The 13,605-nt window shown below is 60.9% G+C and overlaps 1 protein-coding gene across 1 annotated transcript in view; it reads right to left on the bottom strand.

Annotated features, from left to right (window-relative positions):
- Positions 1-13,605, bottom strand: part of CACNA2D4 (calcium voltage-gated channel auxiliary subunit alpha2delta 4) — a 66,083-nt gene that overhangs the window by 5,075 nt on the left and 47,403 nt on the right. Inside the window, exons 27-32 of the mRNA XM_040233512.1 lie at positions 3,291-3,352; positions 2,068-2,112; positions 1,836-1,898; positions 876-946; positions 461-536; positions 24-76 (exon numbers count right to left, since the gene is read on the bottom strand). Of these exons, the coding sequence (XP_040089446.1) occupies positions 24-76; positions 461-536; positions 876-946; positions 1,836-1,898; positions 2,068-2,112; positions 3,291-3,352 (370 nt within the window). The remainder of the gene's footprint in view (positions 1-23; positions 77-460; positions 537-875; positions 947-1,835; positions 1,899-2,067; positions 2,113-3,290; positions 3,353-13,605) is intronic.

Here is a 13,605-nt window from a genome sequence, read left to right as displayed (position 1 = left end):
GAAGCCCCCAGCCCCTCACTCACAGCAGGAGCTCGTTCATCAGCCACCTGGTAGCCGACAGGAGAGCAGAGATGGGCTGGGGGGAGAGGGGACACACTGTGAGCCCCAGGCTCCCCCCACCCCATCCCAGCAGCGGGATCAGTGGAAAGCTGTTCTGGGAAATTCCTGCTGTAAAGCGGATGACGGGATAATGCCAGTCATCACCCTGGGTGGCGTCTATGGGATCCCTGATGGGTTGTGGACTGTGCAGGGGTGAGGGTGGGAACCAGGCAAGAAGGGGGCTGCAGCTGTCCCTCTGCTGGAGCAGTCACCCTGACCGCTCCACCCCTCCAGATAAGATCTGGGAGGGAGTGCACTGTGGGCGGCGGGGGCAGTGGGAGAGGGCCAAGATGGGCCCTGGTTCCTGGAGAGAAAGGGACAGGCCACCATCTGGTGGAGGGAAGCCCCTGGGGACACTCACACTGGCCAGGGGCTGGGAGGCGCTGTGGTGGTGGGTCGGGGGTCTGCACATGGCCTGGTAGTCGTACATGGTCACTCTGAAGCCAGAATTGGGACAGGGTGAGTCCAGACCCCACCCGTATTCCACCCCCACCCTTCCCTGAGAGACTTTGCAGCAGGGTTTTCGTCAGCAGGTCAGAAAATGACATTTCTGGGCTCGGGCTGCTCAAAGCCAAGGGACAACAAACCTCATTCCCCCTCTCAGGGACCTCAGCCCTTCCCACCCCCGCAGGCATCGGGCCTAAGGAGGTTGCTCTACAGCCCTGGGGGTCCCTGTGTGGTTCTGAGGTTGGGATCTAAGATACATCTCATCTGTTTAGCATCTGACCCCGCCTCCTCTCTATGTGTTTGGGGAGGGGGTCGCCTGCCCCACTTACTGGTTGAACACCCCCATGCTGAGCAGCTGGGTCACGAGCGCACCGTCTACCTCCCCAAGGAATCGGCCCACCTGTGAGGGCAAGAAGAGGGGGAGAGGGAGGGACAGGGGGTCACTCTGAGCTCCAGACTTCACCTGCGTCTGGGCTTCCCCTCCTGGGGCTCAGTAAGTGTGTGTGTGTGGGGGGATTGTACTTTCTCTTCGGCCCTCCTAGGTCCAAGGGGGTCCTGGGCATGTGGCCAGCTGGTGTGATGGGGCAACTCCAGGCCAGGCTGGCCGGTGAGGATGGACTTTCCCACCCGAGAGGTCCAGACAAGGGGAGAGAACATCCAGATCCTGGCCCCACGGAGGTGGGAGGGTAGGCACTGAGATCTGAGCGTGTGCCTCGAATTCACATGCAGAAAGGTGCCTCCAGGGCAATGGGCCCAGCTGATGGGGTTGGTGCTCTCAGAAGAGACCCCAGGGGGCTCCCTGCCCCTGGTGCTGCTAAGGACACACTGAGAACCCTGCCACCCAGGGGGGCCCCTTCGGGCTCCAGCCCCGACAACTGTGAGAAGAGCATCTTTGTGGTTTGTGAGCCGCCCCGTCTGTGTGTTCTGCTCTGGATGTCTGAATGGACTAAGGTGGTGGAGGGGGAGGCAGACAGGAGTAGGTAGTGGGCGGCTGGAGGGGGCTCAGGACTCTGGGGTGGGCCCCCAAGGCAAGGCTGCAGACAAAACCTGGGGGCCTTGGGGAACCCCCACCAATAGAGCAGGGAGACAAAATAGACAGAAGATCTCCTCTGGGCATCTGAGGTGGAAAGGCTGGATCCTGGGGTCTCTCAGTGCCAGCTGTGGTTTCAGACTGTCTACTGATTGTCTCTGGGCAAGGATTATCGCTTCTGGCCTTTTTGACAATAGAGGTCACCGGGCGATGTGACCATCCCCGCCCCCCTGTCCAGTTCCGCCTCTGAGTGTCTTACCTCCTGGGGCCTCTCTGAGATCAGGATGAACCCGTTGTTGTCGACGACGAAGCAGTCCAGATCCTGGGGAGAAGCCCAGAAGGAGGTCAAGGCCAGGCCCTAACACTGACCCCTGCTGGACCATGTCGGGAGGCCACTGCATGGAGCCCAGGCGGGGGGAAAAAGGGGCTGGCCCATCAGGGGGATGCGGGTGGGGGCTGCCCCACCCCCTCCCTGCTGGGGAGGCACTCACACTGTCCTGGCAGCTCTCTTGGCATGGCCCCTCCGCAGCACCACACTGGAGGGAAGGGCAGAGGTGTGAGTTGTGTATCCATGTGTGTGTGTGTGAGTGTGTGATATGTGTGGTGCAATGTATGTGATGTGTGTGTGATGTGTGACATGTGTGATATGTGTGTGTGATGTGTGTGTGATGTGTGTATCATGTGTGTGTGATGTGATGTGTAATGTGTGTGGTGTGTGATGTGTTTGTGCATGGTATGTGTGTGTGTGGTGTGTGTGATGCATGTGGTGTGTGATATGTGACGTGTTTGTGATATGTGTGATGCGTGTGATGTGTGTGTGATGTGTGTGTGATGTGTGTGGCGTGTGATGTGTGTGATGTGTTTGTGCATGGTATGTATGTGTGTGGTGTGTGTTTGATGTGTGGTGTATGTGTGTGTGTGGTATGTGTGTGTGTGGTATGTGTGTGTGTGGTGTGTGTTTGATGTGTGTGGTGTGTGTGATGTGTGTGTGTGATGTGTGTGATGTATGTGGTGTGTGTGTGTGTTTGATGTGTGGTGTGTGATGTGTGTGGTGTGTGTGGTGTGTGATGTGTGTGTGTGTGATGTATGTGGTGTGATGTGTTTGTGCATGGTATGTGTGTGTGTGGTGTGTGTGTGTGTGGTGTGTGTGTGTGTGGTGTATGTGTGGTGTGTGTTTGATGTGTGTTGTGTGTGGTGTGTGTGTGTGATGTGTTTGTGCACGGTATGTGTGTGTGTGGTGTGTGTGTGATGTATGTGGTGTGATGTGTTTGTGTATGGTATGTGTGTGTATGGTATGTGTGTGTGTGGTGTGTGTGTGTGGTGTGTGTGTGTGTGGTGTGTGTGTGTGTGATGTGTGTGGTGCGTGTTGTGTGTGATGTGTTTGTGCACGGTATGTGTGTGTGTGGTATGTGTGTGTGTGGTATGTGTGTGTGTGGTATGTGTGTGTGTGGTGTGTGTGGGGAATGGAGCCCACAGGACACCTGTGGTGTGCATGCGGGGGTGTGTCACACGCCTGTGTGGTGAGAGTGGTGTGTGCACACGGGGGATGTGTGTGGTGTGGCGTGTGTATGGTGTGTTCCTGTCCTGTGTGCCCTGTGTATGTGCACGGGGGGTCCGGGGCTGTGATGCGGGCAGGGCCTCACTGGTGGCAGCAGCTCAGGTGCCCAGGTCGCGGTCTTCACCCTGAGAGTCCCGCCCGCACCCCCACACGCACCTGCCGGGTGGCGGCCCAGAAGCTGCGCTGCAGGAATTCCATCCTCATCTGGACGCCCACGGCTGCCGCGGAGCAGGGCGGGGGGCAGCAAAGAGAAGGTGAGAGAGGTGTTGGATCCCAGCCCAAGGGAGGAGGTGCATCCGCAGAGGGCTGGGGGCACCTGGCAGCCTGGGCCGGGGGGTGGCGAGTGGCTCGGTCTCTCCAGAGCCGACAACACCAGAAAACACCCCAAGATGCGATGATGAGGTCAAGGAGCCGGGAGCTCGAGGCGGGTGCCCGGGGAGGTGGTCCCACTTTCCCACTGAGACCCAGGTTGGAGTCCAGGGCCCTGTGGGAGCAATACCCCTCCACCGGCCCTCTCAGGCCCCCATGTAAGAGGCTCCTCCTTACAAAGCACGACCTGGTGAGCAGGCCTGCAGGAGGCTCCCAGCCCCGGAAAACCCAGCTCAATGCCGCTGCTCACAAGAGCCACCATGCCTCTCTGGTCTCCAGACAGGCTGGGAGAACGCGAGGTGATGCCCAGAGGCTAGGAGAAATCTGGGCCCGGAGAATAGGAAGACAGGCAAGTTGTAGAGAAAGAGAAAGCATAGGGAAACGAGGCCGCTTCCTACCGTCAGGGATGAAGATAAGAGAAAATGCCCTGGGTGTCAGACAGCTAAAGTCCCGAGCTTGAGTCCACACGGTAGACGGCTCAGGGTGGGGGAATCCACGCCCAAGTCACCGGCCCCTAAACATGAAGAAGACCTACCGCCCGGGGTCTCTAGGGCCCTGGCTGCTCTCTCCTCTGGGCCTGACATGAGCCCTTGTCGGGAGGGCGCTGATGGACCTGGGCAAGCCCCCTCGCGGTCTGCGGCTCCTTCCTCTGTGAAACAGGGATGGGTCGGGGTCCCCAGCATTCTGCCATGTTCACGAGACCGCGTCACCCCAATGGGGAGATTTCCCACCACAATCGGGGGCTTCTTTGCTGCTGTCGGGTATGGGGGGTGTGTGTATGAAAGGAGTGGGTGGGAAGGAGACAGGAGTGGGTGGGAAGCAGACAGTTCACCCTACGGCTGCAGGAGGCCCCTCAGCCCTACCCCTCATTTCTCCTGTTACAACCCCCCCGATGCTCACTTATTTATTCATTTTTAGTCTTTTGGCTGTGCTGCAGGGCATGCAGGATCTCAGTTCCCTGACTGAGGAGCGAGCCTGCACCCCCTCTACTGACAGCGTGGTCTGAACCACTGGGCCGTGGGGGAAGTCCCCTTGCCCTTCATTTTAGACAGACTTCTCTCACCTGTAGGGGGAAGCTGAGCGAAAGAGGAGGCATCGTCTAACAATGGCCAGAGAGGAGCAGCGTGAATGGTTCGGGATTCAAGAAACCCTGACCTTGGCCTCTGGGTCCAAGCTCTCAGACTCTTTCTAGAGCCAGACTCAGCCTTGCCACTCCATAGCTCAGGGCCAGGTCTCCTGGAGGTATGACATTTCCAAAGTGGAAGAAATTCTGGGATTCTAACCCAGGGCATCTCGAGAGGGCGGGGCCAAGGTTTCCCTAATGAGACCGGGTTTTGAGGCTCACGGGTGGAGACAGAGGAGCAAGGCCCCAAGCCTGTTCTCCAGAACCAGGGTCCATCTCACAGTGGGTTCACGAGCCCCTCCAGGGCCTAGGCCCTGGTCCTAGGACTTGGGACATCTCACTGCTTGTTGCCAGTCCACCCTGGTCACCAGTAGGCATTTCAGACTTCATTGGTCAAAACCCAACTGTGGCTCTTTCTCCCCAAGCCTGAGCCTCTTTGAGAACCCTCCCCGCATGAGGCCACATTGCCCACCTAATGGTCACTATCTTCCCACATCCCGCCAGAGTGCTGCTGCCCTTGTTCCCAAACTTCATGAATCTCCTCACTCTCTCCAACCCCACCACTACCCCCATCCCACCTGGATTAACGCCCCGGACCCCCCAGCGGATCCTTCCCCACGGAGCCTAGAGAGTGACTTTCCTGAGGGAAGTTGTGTCTCTCCCTTGCTCAGAACTTTCCAAGGCCTTCCTGCTGCCCTCAGAACAAAATAGAAACTTCTCTGTGGTTTGGCATCCAAGGCTCTGCCGATCTCTCTGATTTCAGCCCGAATCTCTAACTCCCTTGAACAAGCCTGTTCCCCGCCCAGAGCCTTTGCACCTGCCGCCCGCTCCCCTCCACCAGCACCCCCACCCTCGGAATGCACTTCCCTAGAATGAAGTGCTCCTTCTTACAACTGGATCTCAGTGCAAACAGCATCTCCTGAGGCAGCGTCCTGACCTCCCAGATAACGAGGTCCTCCCCTCGACTGGCCGTTCACATTCTATCTCATCACCCTTTATTTTCTAGGGAGCATGACATTTACTTTCCTTGTCCATAGTCTGTCTTGCCCCACCTAGAATGGGCGCTAACAGTGAGCAGGGGGCTGGAATTCCCTAGCCCCGAGAATAAAACTTAGCACATAGCGAGGCTCTCAATAAATACTTTTCTAGCTAAATAAAATAAATGCTTGTGAATTTTGCAGTCGGCCCTCTGACTGGTGAGCCAGCTCTGCGAGGACTCCCCTTACCTTGGGGTGGGGGCCTCGCAGAACTCCTCTCTCCACTCGGAGCCCCTCCTTCCTAGAGTTGGGGGTCCTGGATGCTGGAGAGGTCCCCCTCCTTCCTAGAGATGGGGGGTGCTGCATGCTGGAGATCCAGCTGTGCCTGGTGCCCTAGAGGACCCAGGGAAATCCACTAAGAGTTGGGGAATTCAGGTGAGACACAAAGAGTAATTTCCTAGGGAAGAGCTGTTAGATGCTGAGAGCAGGGGTTGGTTTGGAGTGAGGAAGGCAGGGTGCGGGGCTCGGGGGAGACAAGGGGGCAGGAAGGGGGCATTTTCAAGGATTTAAGGACAACTCACTCGCTGTGTTCCACACCTTACCCGGGGCTCGAATCATTTCAAACCCTTTTGTCCAATGCCTGCCTCACAACCCGAATCGTGCTTTTCCACCCCATCAAAGAGCCCAGCCTCCTCAGGAGACTCCACGGCAGCTCTCAGACCTCATCCCTCGCTCCAGTGGGCCCCAGGCTGGCCACCCCTGCCTGGCAACCCCCCGGAAGCCTGCTCTGTGCAGGTGAGACCACCCCTCAGTCCTGGGTTGCAGATGGAGTGGTGAAGAGAGAGTCAGTCCCTGGCTGAGGCCGAGGGCTGGTGAGGCCTCCATCCTCCCAGCCTGCTGTCCCCACCCCCCAGGCCAGTGCTTGGCAGGTCCCTGCATCAGAGCCCGACCTCGGTCCCTAGGGGGACCTGCCACAACCTGTTGGAGGGGGAGTGATCGGACCCCCTTCCTTCTGCCCCTACTCTGCCTGTCCCTCTGATCCACGCCGCCTCATGCCCTCCTCTGCCTGCTCTCTGCAAAGGAGTTTTTCTTTAAGACCCGCTCGCTCGCATGGCTGGCAGACAAAGAGCCTCAATAAGGCCACAGGCGGCAGACAGCTTATCAAGATGCTCCTCTTTGCTCTGCGTCCTGGCTGTCACCTCCGCATTGCTTTGTCATCACAGACGGCAAAACAAAACAGCCGTGTGGAACACGCACAAACCCGCCCCGCCGGAGCCGCCGTGCCCCAGGAGTCGGAAACTCCATCATCCCCTCGCTCTCCTGTCAACCGTGTCCTTGAAACCCAGCGGCAGGCGGTGCTGACCTGGGGGTCGGGCGGCTGTGGGTTGACGGGGCCCATCCTTTATGTAGCAGCTGGGAAGCCGGTGCTCAGGGACCCCAGAGACCTCGTCATCCAGCTATCCACTCTGGGGCAGTGAGTAACCCCGCAGTCCGGTTAACAAACAGCTAATGGCTGGTTGTCAGAGCCTCTGGACCCTGACACCTGGCTGAGCTCTTCCATCCCTGCCCATTCCTCACTCAGCCAGAGGAGGCAGACCTTTCTTCTGGAAGGGCCCTCCGTTGTAGACCTGGGGTGACCTGCTCACCCACAGACAGCTGTCCTCTGTGATATGGGTCAGAGAAGAAGGTCCAGCCGGACACGTGCACCAGGATGGGAGTTCTGGTTGAGTTTTCAAGGAGGGGAAGGTGCCCCGTGGGTGAGGCGAGGGTTCCAGATGCTGGGAAGGACATGCTGTCCTGGGAGCAGCCGGGGGACAAGGGGGTGTGTGGGGCAGGTGGGGGCCAGTCTCATGATGCAGGGTGGGAGGCTGAGATCTTGGGAGGGAAGGCTGCTTTTCTTCCGGGCACTCCTGCTGTTGCCCAGCAAAGCAGACAGAGAAAGAGGGTGCAGGAGTATCAAGGGGTCTCTCAGCTTTCACCCAGTGCTGACCACGGACCCCCGAAAGCGGGCGTAAAGGAAGAGGGATGCTGGATACCCCTGACAAACACGCCACGTGTCTAGCCATCAGGCAGGCTTTGAAAGATGCCAGGAAGGTCACCAGGGTCCAGCTCTAGCCGGCGGCTCCTCCCCGACTGGTCCTTGACTTCGTTTCCTTCGGGTGAACCCCTGCCTTCCCTTGGAATATCGATTTCTCCAATGCCTCCATCCTGACTGGCCGGTAGAGAGGCCTCTGAGCTCTTGATGTCAATCTCTCCCCATCCAGCCAGAGGTCCAGGCTGGGGAGGGGGGTTGGTTTGCCCCCCACTCCCCACCTCAGCGCTCCTCCAGGCTCACCCCAGGGCTCTCCAGAAAACCTGCCCCCAGGCCCCGGCCCAGCCTGCCTGCGTCTCCCTCCCCAGATAGCCCTGGTCTGGGGTCACGAGGCTCAGTGACCTCTGTGTGTCTGCATGCCATTGACTCTGTGTGGCCTGGGGCCCCTCCCTGGAGGACCTCAGGCAGATGGGCCCTCGTGTACCCCTCCCTCCAGAAGGTGTCCTTTTGACCTGCAGGCAGGGTGGGAAAAACGGCCCCCACCTCCGAACAGACTCAGAGCAGCTTCCCGCTGCTTCCCGGGGGGGCCTCTGTGCTCTGGGTCCTGCCGCTTGGTCCTCAAAGGGAAGGGGAGAGGGGACAGAGCTAGAGGATGTTGTGTGGGGGGCAGCCAGAGCAGGAAAGCCTGCAGAGGTGGGGAGGGAAGGTGGTGGTGGGGGGCGCTGGTGAACAGCAGTCCTGCCCCTGGAGCTCACGGCCGGCCGCGTCTCCCCCTGAAATGGGAGGTTTCAAGGGTGAGCGCCTCCGGTGTGTGTGCACCAGCCCGCCTGTGCGCCCGCCTCCCGTGAGCGCGCCTGTCGCTGTCATCGCGGATGTTCCCCCGCTGTCACTCCGCTGCTCTCTGCTCGCACACGCGCTCCCCCTCCCCGCCGGCCCCTCTCCGCGGCTCCCTCTCTCCCTCCCTCTGCTCCTCCGTGTGTCATTGACCCGCAGCCCTGGCCCCAGGAGGAGGCGGCCGGCCGCAGGCGTCCCTCCCGCCGGTGCGCTGCTGCCGGGTCCTGCTGGGGACCCGGGTCCTGCTGGGGATCGGGCTGTGCTGCTGTCTGATTCCTCCAGGAATTCCAGGAGGGGCTGGCTGGACGGCTCAGACCACTGATTCAAGGGGCTTGTTCCTGCCAAAGGTGAGTGCTGAGCGCTCAGCGGGGGTGCAGGGTTGGGGGGGGGGCATTGCGGGAGCTGGGCTTGGGGCCCGAGCCCATCCTTGCTAGGTTCTGTGCCTGCAGGGACAGCTGCTATGCCTCCTACCTGGGGCCAATGGCTGGGGCTGGGGCAGGACTCAGGACTGGACATCTGGGCAGCTGAAGGGCACAGGGAACTCTGACCTCCCGGTGTCGGGGACAGGAGCCAGCATTCTGCTCGAGGAGGAGGGAGAAGGCAGCCACGGGGCCAGACGACAGGCCCGGTAGCATAGAAACCATCCCTGCAGCATGTAGGGCACCAGCCAGGGGCCCTGGGCCACCTGCACGCCCAGCTCAGCACAGACAGCCCTGGGGTCTGGGTGCCATGTGAAGGGGGCACAGCAGACGTCTGTTGGGGTAGGGGGCAGCCTGGGGCACTGGACCTTGGGGACTGACTGACCTCTCTACAGGATGCCCTCAGTGTGGGGTGCTGGCCCCCAGGAGGCTGCCCTTAGACAGGGGTGCAGGGGAGCCCTCCCCAGCTGGACCTGAGTCCCCAGGCTCCGGCGGAGCCTCCCTGGGGGGCGTGGCTGGGAGTGGACGAGGGAGGGGAGCCTCCAAGCCCTTCCTCCTGCCCTTTCTCGAGGCTCTGGATCAGCTCTCAGCCCACCCAAGCCTGTTGGGGGCCCTGGGAACCAAGCTGAGGCTGGAGTCCCCCAGATGTACAACCCCTCTACCTACAAAGGGGTCAGAAAGCCTTAGAGGGGGTGGTGGACTCAGCTTAGGGGTGGCCAGGACAGGACAGTGCAGGACAGAGGCCCCCTGACCAGGCGTCCGGGCCTCCTTGTCCTCTCCCTGAGCTGCTGTCTTCTGCCTGGGGTGGGCGGGGGCAGGCTGGCACCTGGCTGTCAGGCCACGGCTGGGTATCACCTGGTCTGACTCAGATTGACACCCGGCAGCTTAGATAACTACACGGGCTGGGGTGCTGGGGGGCAGGCTGAGCACGTGGAGACGGGCGGAGGAGTCCAGCCGGGAGGGAAACCCGCAGTGATCCCCCCTCCCCACTGCACAGGCTCGGCTCTGCCAAGAGAGGGAGACCAGGGAAGCCAGCCGGGGGTGGCGGAAGGAGGAGGGGGAGGCTCCTTAAGATCCGATTTGGCTCCTTTGCATTTGCCTGGAAGCTGTGTTTAGGGCCAAGTGAGCAAACCCTGCCCGCATTTCAGTCCCCAAGCTGAGGGGCCGAGAGGGGGTTTGTAAAGGTTGGGGTGCCAGGGGAGGTCTCTCCCCTCCACTACACAGGTCAGACCTCCTCATCCCCTGCCTGCCCGAGGCCAGCACTGAGCCTGGTCCAGAGCCTGCCCAAAAGCAACTCCTGTGAGAAGTGACGGGGGTGGGGGTACTTTATGTCCGTCTTCCAAGAGGGTCTGCTTGAGATCGGGAGTGTCTGACAAGGAAGCCAGGCTGCAGGAAGTTGGGGATGAAAACGGGACTCGCATTTAAAAATGAACCAGGAGGCTGTCTCCTCCAAGAACAAATTTAGAGATTTAAAAAAACCTGCTTCCGCACTGCTTGAGCCGTGTGTGTTCCGGGTGCCGGGCAGGGAAGAGGTGGGAAGGGCCCGGAAGGCCAGACCGGTGGCTGCGGGTGGAGGGCACAGCCCTGGTGCCACCCCCAGGGCTCAGCGTGGGTGCCCCGGTCCTGCCTACCGGGGGCCTTTGGGCTTGGGTGGATGGGAAGGAGGGCGCTGTCCTCAGGGCCCTGGGCAGTGGTATCAGCCTGGCCTCTTGCCTCTGTGACCTTCACCTCCCCGCAGAGCGCAGGCTACAGAAGTCTCGCTCTGGGGTGGAAGTCCAGGGGGAAGGGTGTGCGGCCAGTTGGCATGATGTTCCAGGGGCAGGCGTGCCGGCCAAGGCACAGTGGATGCTCCTGGCTGTGGGGTGTGGACCGGGCTCAGGGGGATGGACGTGACCGGGCAGCAGGGAGGAGGGGCATGGACACCAGGCCTGTGGGGTTTCCTGGAGGTTTCTAACCGGAGACTGAGCCAGCCCTGCCTGGAGGAGGAGGGAGGGTGGGTGCAGAAGCACAGAGAGATCGGAGGCCCCCCAAGCTGGGTGTCTGCGGGAGGCAGGAACACGGCAGGCTGCTCCTTCACGGGGCCAGGTGAGGCGCCCGCCCCCGAGTCTCCAGGGGACACGGCCCCCCACGCGGCTGGGAGGGAGCACGTGGGCCCTTCTGCTCCAGCTGCCGCCTCCTGCCCGTCAGCACCTCCCGCCCCAGCTTCCCTGGAGCTCCCAGCCCACTTGCTCACCTCAGTGCACAGCCCCTGCTGTAGGGGTTCTAGAAAGCATCCTCCCCAACCCCCCAGCAAGACCCCTGCCCGCCAGGACTTTCCCCATGGCATCTGTGGGCGTCTCTGGGAAGAAGGGCGTCGGGGAGGGGGCGACCAGTTTGATAAGAACAACTACATCAGGTACACTGAGCCAGCGGACAAGGAGACGTGGGGTCAGCTGAGCAGCTGGGCAGCTGAGAGGGTGCAGCCCGTCCCTGCCCCCTGCCTCCCACTCCGGCAGCCTCCATGTGCAGGCAGGGCAAAGCAGGACCAGCCTAAAGGCCTGCAAAGACAGCCAGGTTAGCAGCCTTGTTGCTGGACTGCTTGGATGCAAGCCTGCCACCTTCTACTGCCTGACCTGAGACAAGATACTGAGTCTCCAGAGCCTCTGTTTCCCCATTTGCAAGTGGGGCTGACAGCGCATCTCGGCCCAGGGAATAGCTGGGGAACTGGGGACCACGTACAGCTGCTTGTGGCTATGGTAACCTGTCTCCCCGGTCCAGAGCCTTCCTGCAGGAGGTGATGCTTCCAGCACCCTTACCACTCCCGCACTACCCCCTGCTGCCCGGGCCCCTGAAACGGCCCCCCAGGAGAGGAGTGACCTAGCCCAGGGCCTTTCAAACTTGACCAGATACCTGAATTGCCTGGGATCTTGTAAGAGGCAGGTTCCAACCCCGTCGGCCTGGCCTGGGTCCAGAAAGTCCCTGGGGAGGCTGGTGCTGTTGACCCCTGGACTGCCCTTGAGTAGCAGGGGGCTGGGTGGGCACAAAGCCCCTGTTTCTGCTCTGGTGGGCACTCGGGGTGCTCGACCCTCAGCTCTTGACCAATCTCCGTCCAGATTCTCTCAGCAGGGCTGCCCTCCGCTCTGTGCCCCTGTCCCTGGACTGGACAAAAATGCCCACAGGGCTGAGGGCCTTGGAGCCTAGAGACTCCCCCCACCCTCACTTGTTTCCATTCTCTACCTGGGTGGGGTCTCCCTTCCCAGACAGTGTGAATTTATTCCTTAGCGGCCAACGCCTGCCTTAGCAGCTGTGCCCCCGGCTTCCTGATGTAGGTCACACTTTCCTAACGAGGCTGAAAGCTTCCGGGTTTGGAGTGGGGGGAGGGGGTCCTCAGGTTGGAGGTGGGCCAGAGGGCAGAGTGCTGGGCCCAGGGGTCCCTGAGGGGTGCTTCTGGGGTCCCCAGGCAGGCAGGACCACTCCTGAAGGAGCACAGTCTGCACCCCATGGACCTGGGGAGGGGCTTGTTCTTGTCAGGCTTCTCTGGAGATCTTAGGGCCACCAGCGTCCCCTCCCCCCAGATGGTGGCTTTAATGGACCTGGCTGGCTTTAATGCACCTCACATTGGGGGGCAGGGTGCCAGGACCTGCACTCAAGTCACCTTCACGGACAGGTGCTCACTCTGGAGATGCGGTGGGGAGGCAAGGATGAGCCCAGGTGGGCATGGGGCCTGGGTTTGGGGGAGAGGGCTCTCCGGCACCTGTCTCCCCATGGCAGCCAAAAGACCCGTGGGTGGGTCTGAGTGTGGAAGGGCCCCCTAGGGGCCTCTCTCGACCTTGCTTCTAGGCCAGTGGTCCCTCCCCCGCCACCCCATGCACCTGTCTGCTGGGGGCACTCAAGAACTGCTGGAGGGGCAGCATCTGAGGGTGCGTGAGTGCACGCGTATGCGTGTGTCAGCATGGGCCCTGGCTGCACACTCTCTGGGGTTGTCTCACCACGTGCCATGTTGGGAGCGTGTGTGCACCCTGCTCAGCCCACACCTCCATGTCTCACTGCTGGGGCCACTGCAGGGAACCATCACCAGGGAGCGGGCTTCTGTCCCTGGCCGGCCATGTGACCAGGCTAGCTGGTCTTCATCTCTGAGCCTGGGTGGCCGCTGACCCGCCCGGTACCGGGTGGATGCTTTGAGCTGCTGACATGAGGGTCCTTGCTGGTGGGAACAGTGAGGGGCTATTCTGAGGGTCAGGGCCAAGAGGGTGGACAGCGACCTCAGTGATGGAGGTCTGGAGGCCGTGTGTGAGCCCAGCCCACGGTGACCGCCGTGTGACTGCTGCCCGCCTGGTACGGGCTCAGGAACAGGGGTGTGAGGTTGGGGGCAGGAAAGAGCGGTCAGCGGCCAGGCTTGTAAGCTGCTGACCCCTCCCTGGGGCCCTGCCTTCTCCTTGCGTCTACCTGGGGTCACCTAGACTGTCTTCCAAGACAACGTGTCCTGAGTTCAGCAGACATGAACTAGCCTCCCATGATTAGACTGGTCTCATGGAGGACAGTGTGTTTTGCTTATCGCCTTCGAGATAAGGAGACTGAGACCCAGAGAGTTGATGGGGTTTAACTTACAGAGCAGCTGACAGAGACTTGAACCCAGAGCCCACCCTGACCTGCGCGTTTCAGCCAGCAGCCCAAGGGGTCTGGCGCTGGGAGGTGGGGGGAGCATCCGGAGATGACCCCTGAGCTACTCCTCCACTGC

Source organism: Oryx dammah, unplaced genomic scaffold (genome assembly GCF_014754425.2).
Source record: "Oryx dammah isolate SB20612 unplaced genomic scaffold, SCBI_Odam_1.1 HiC_scaffold_29, whole genome shotgun sequence".
Taxonomy (NCBI): Eukaryota; Metazoa; Chordata; class Mammalia; order Artiodactyla; family Bovidae; genus Oryx; species Oryx dammah.
The sequence above is the reverse complement of the archived record's forward strand: the minus strand, read 5'-3'. Positions and strand labels throughout refer to the sequence as shown.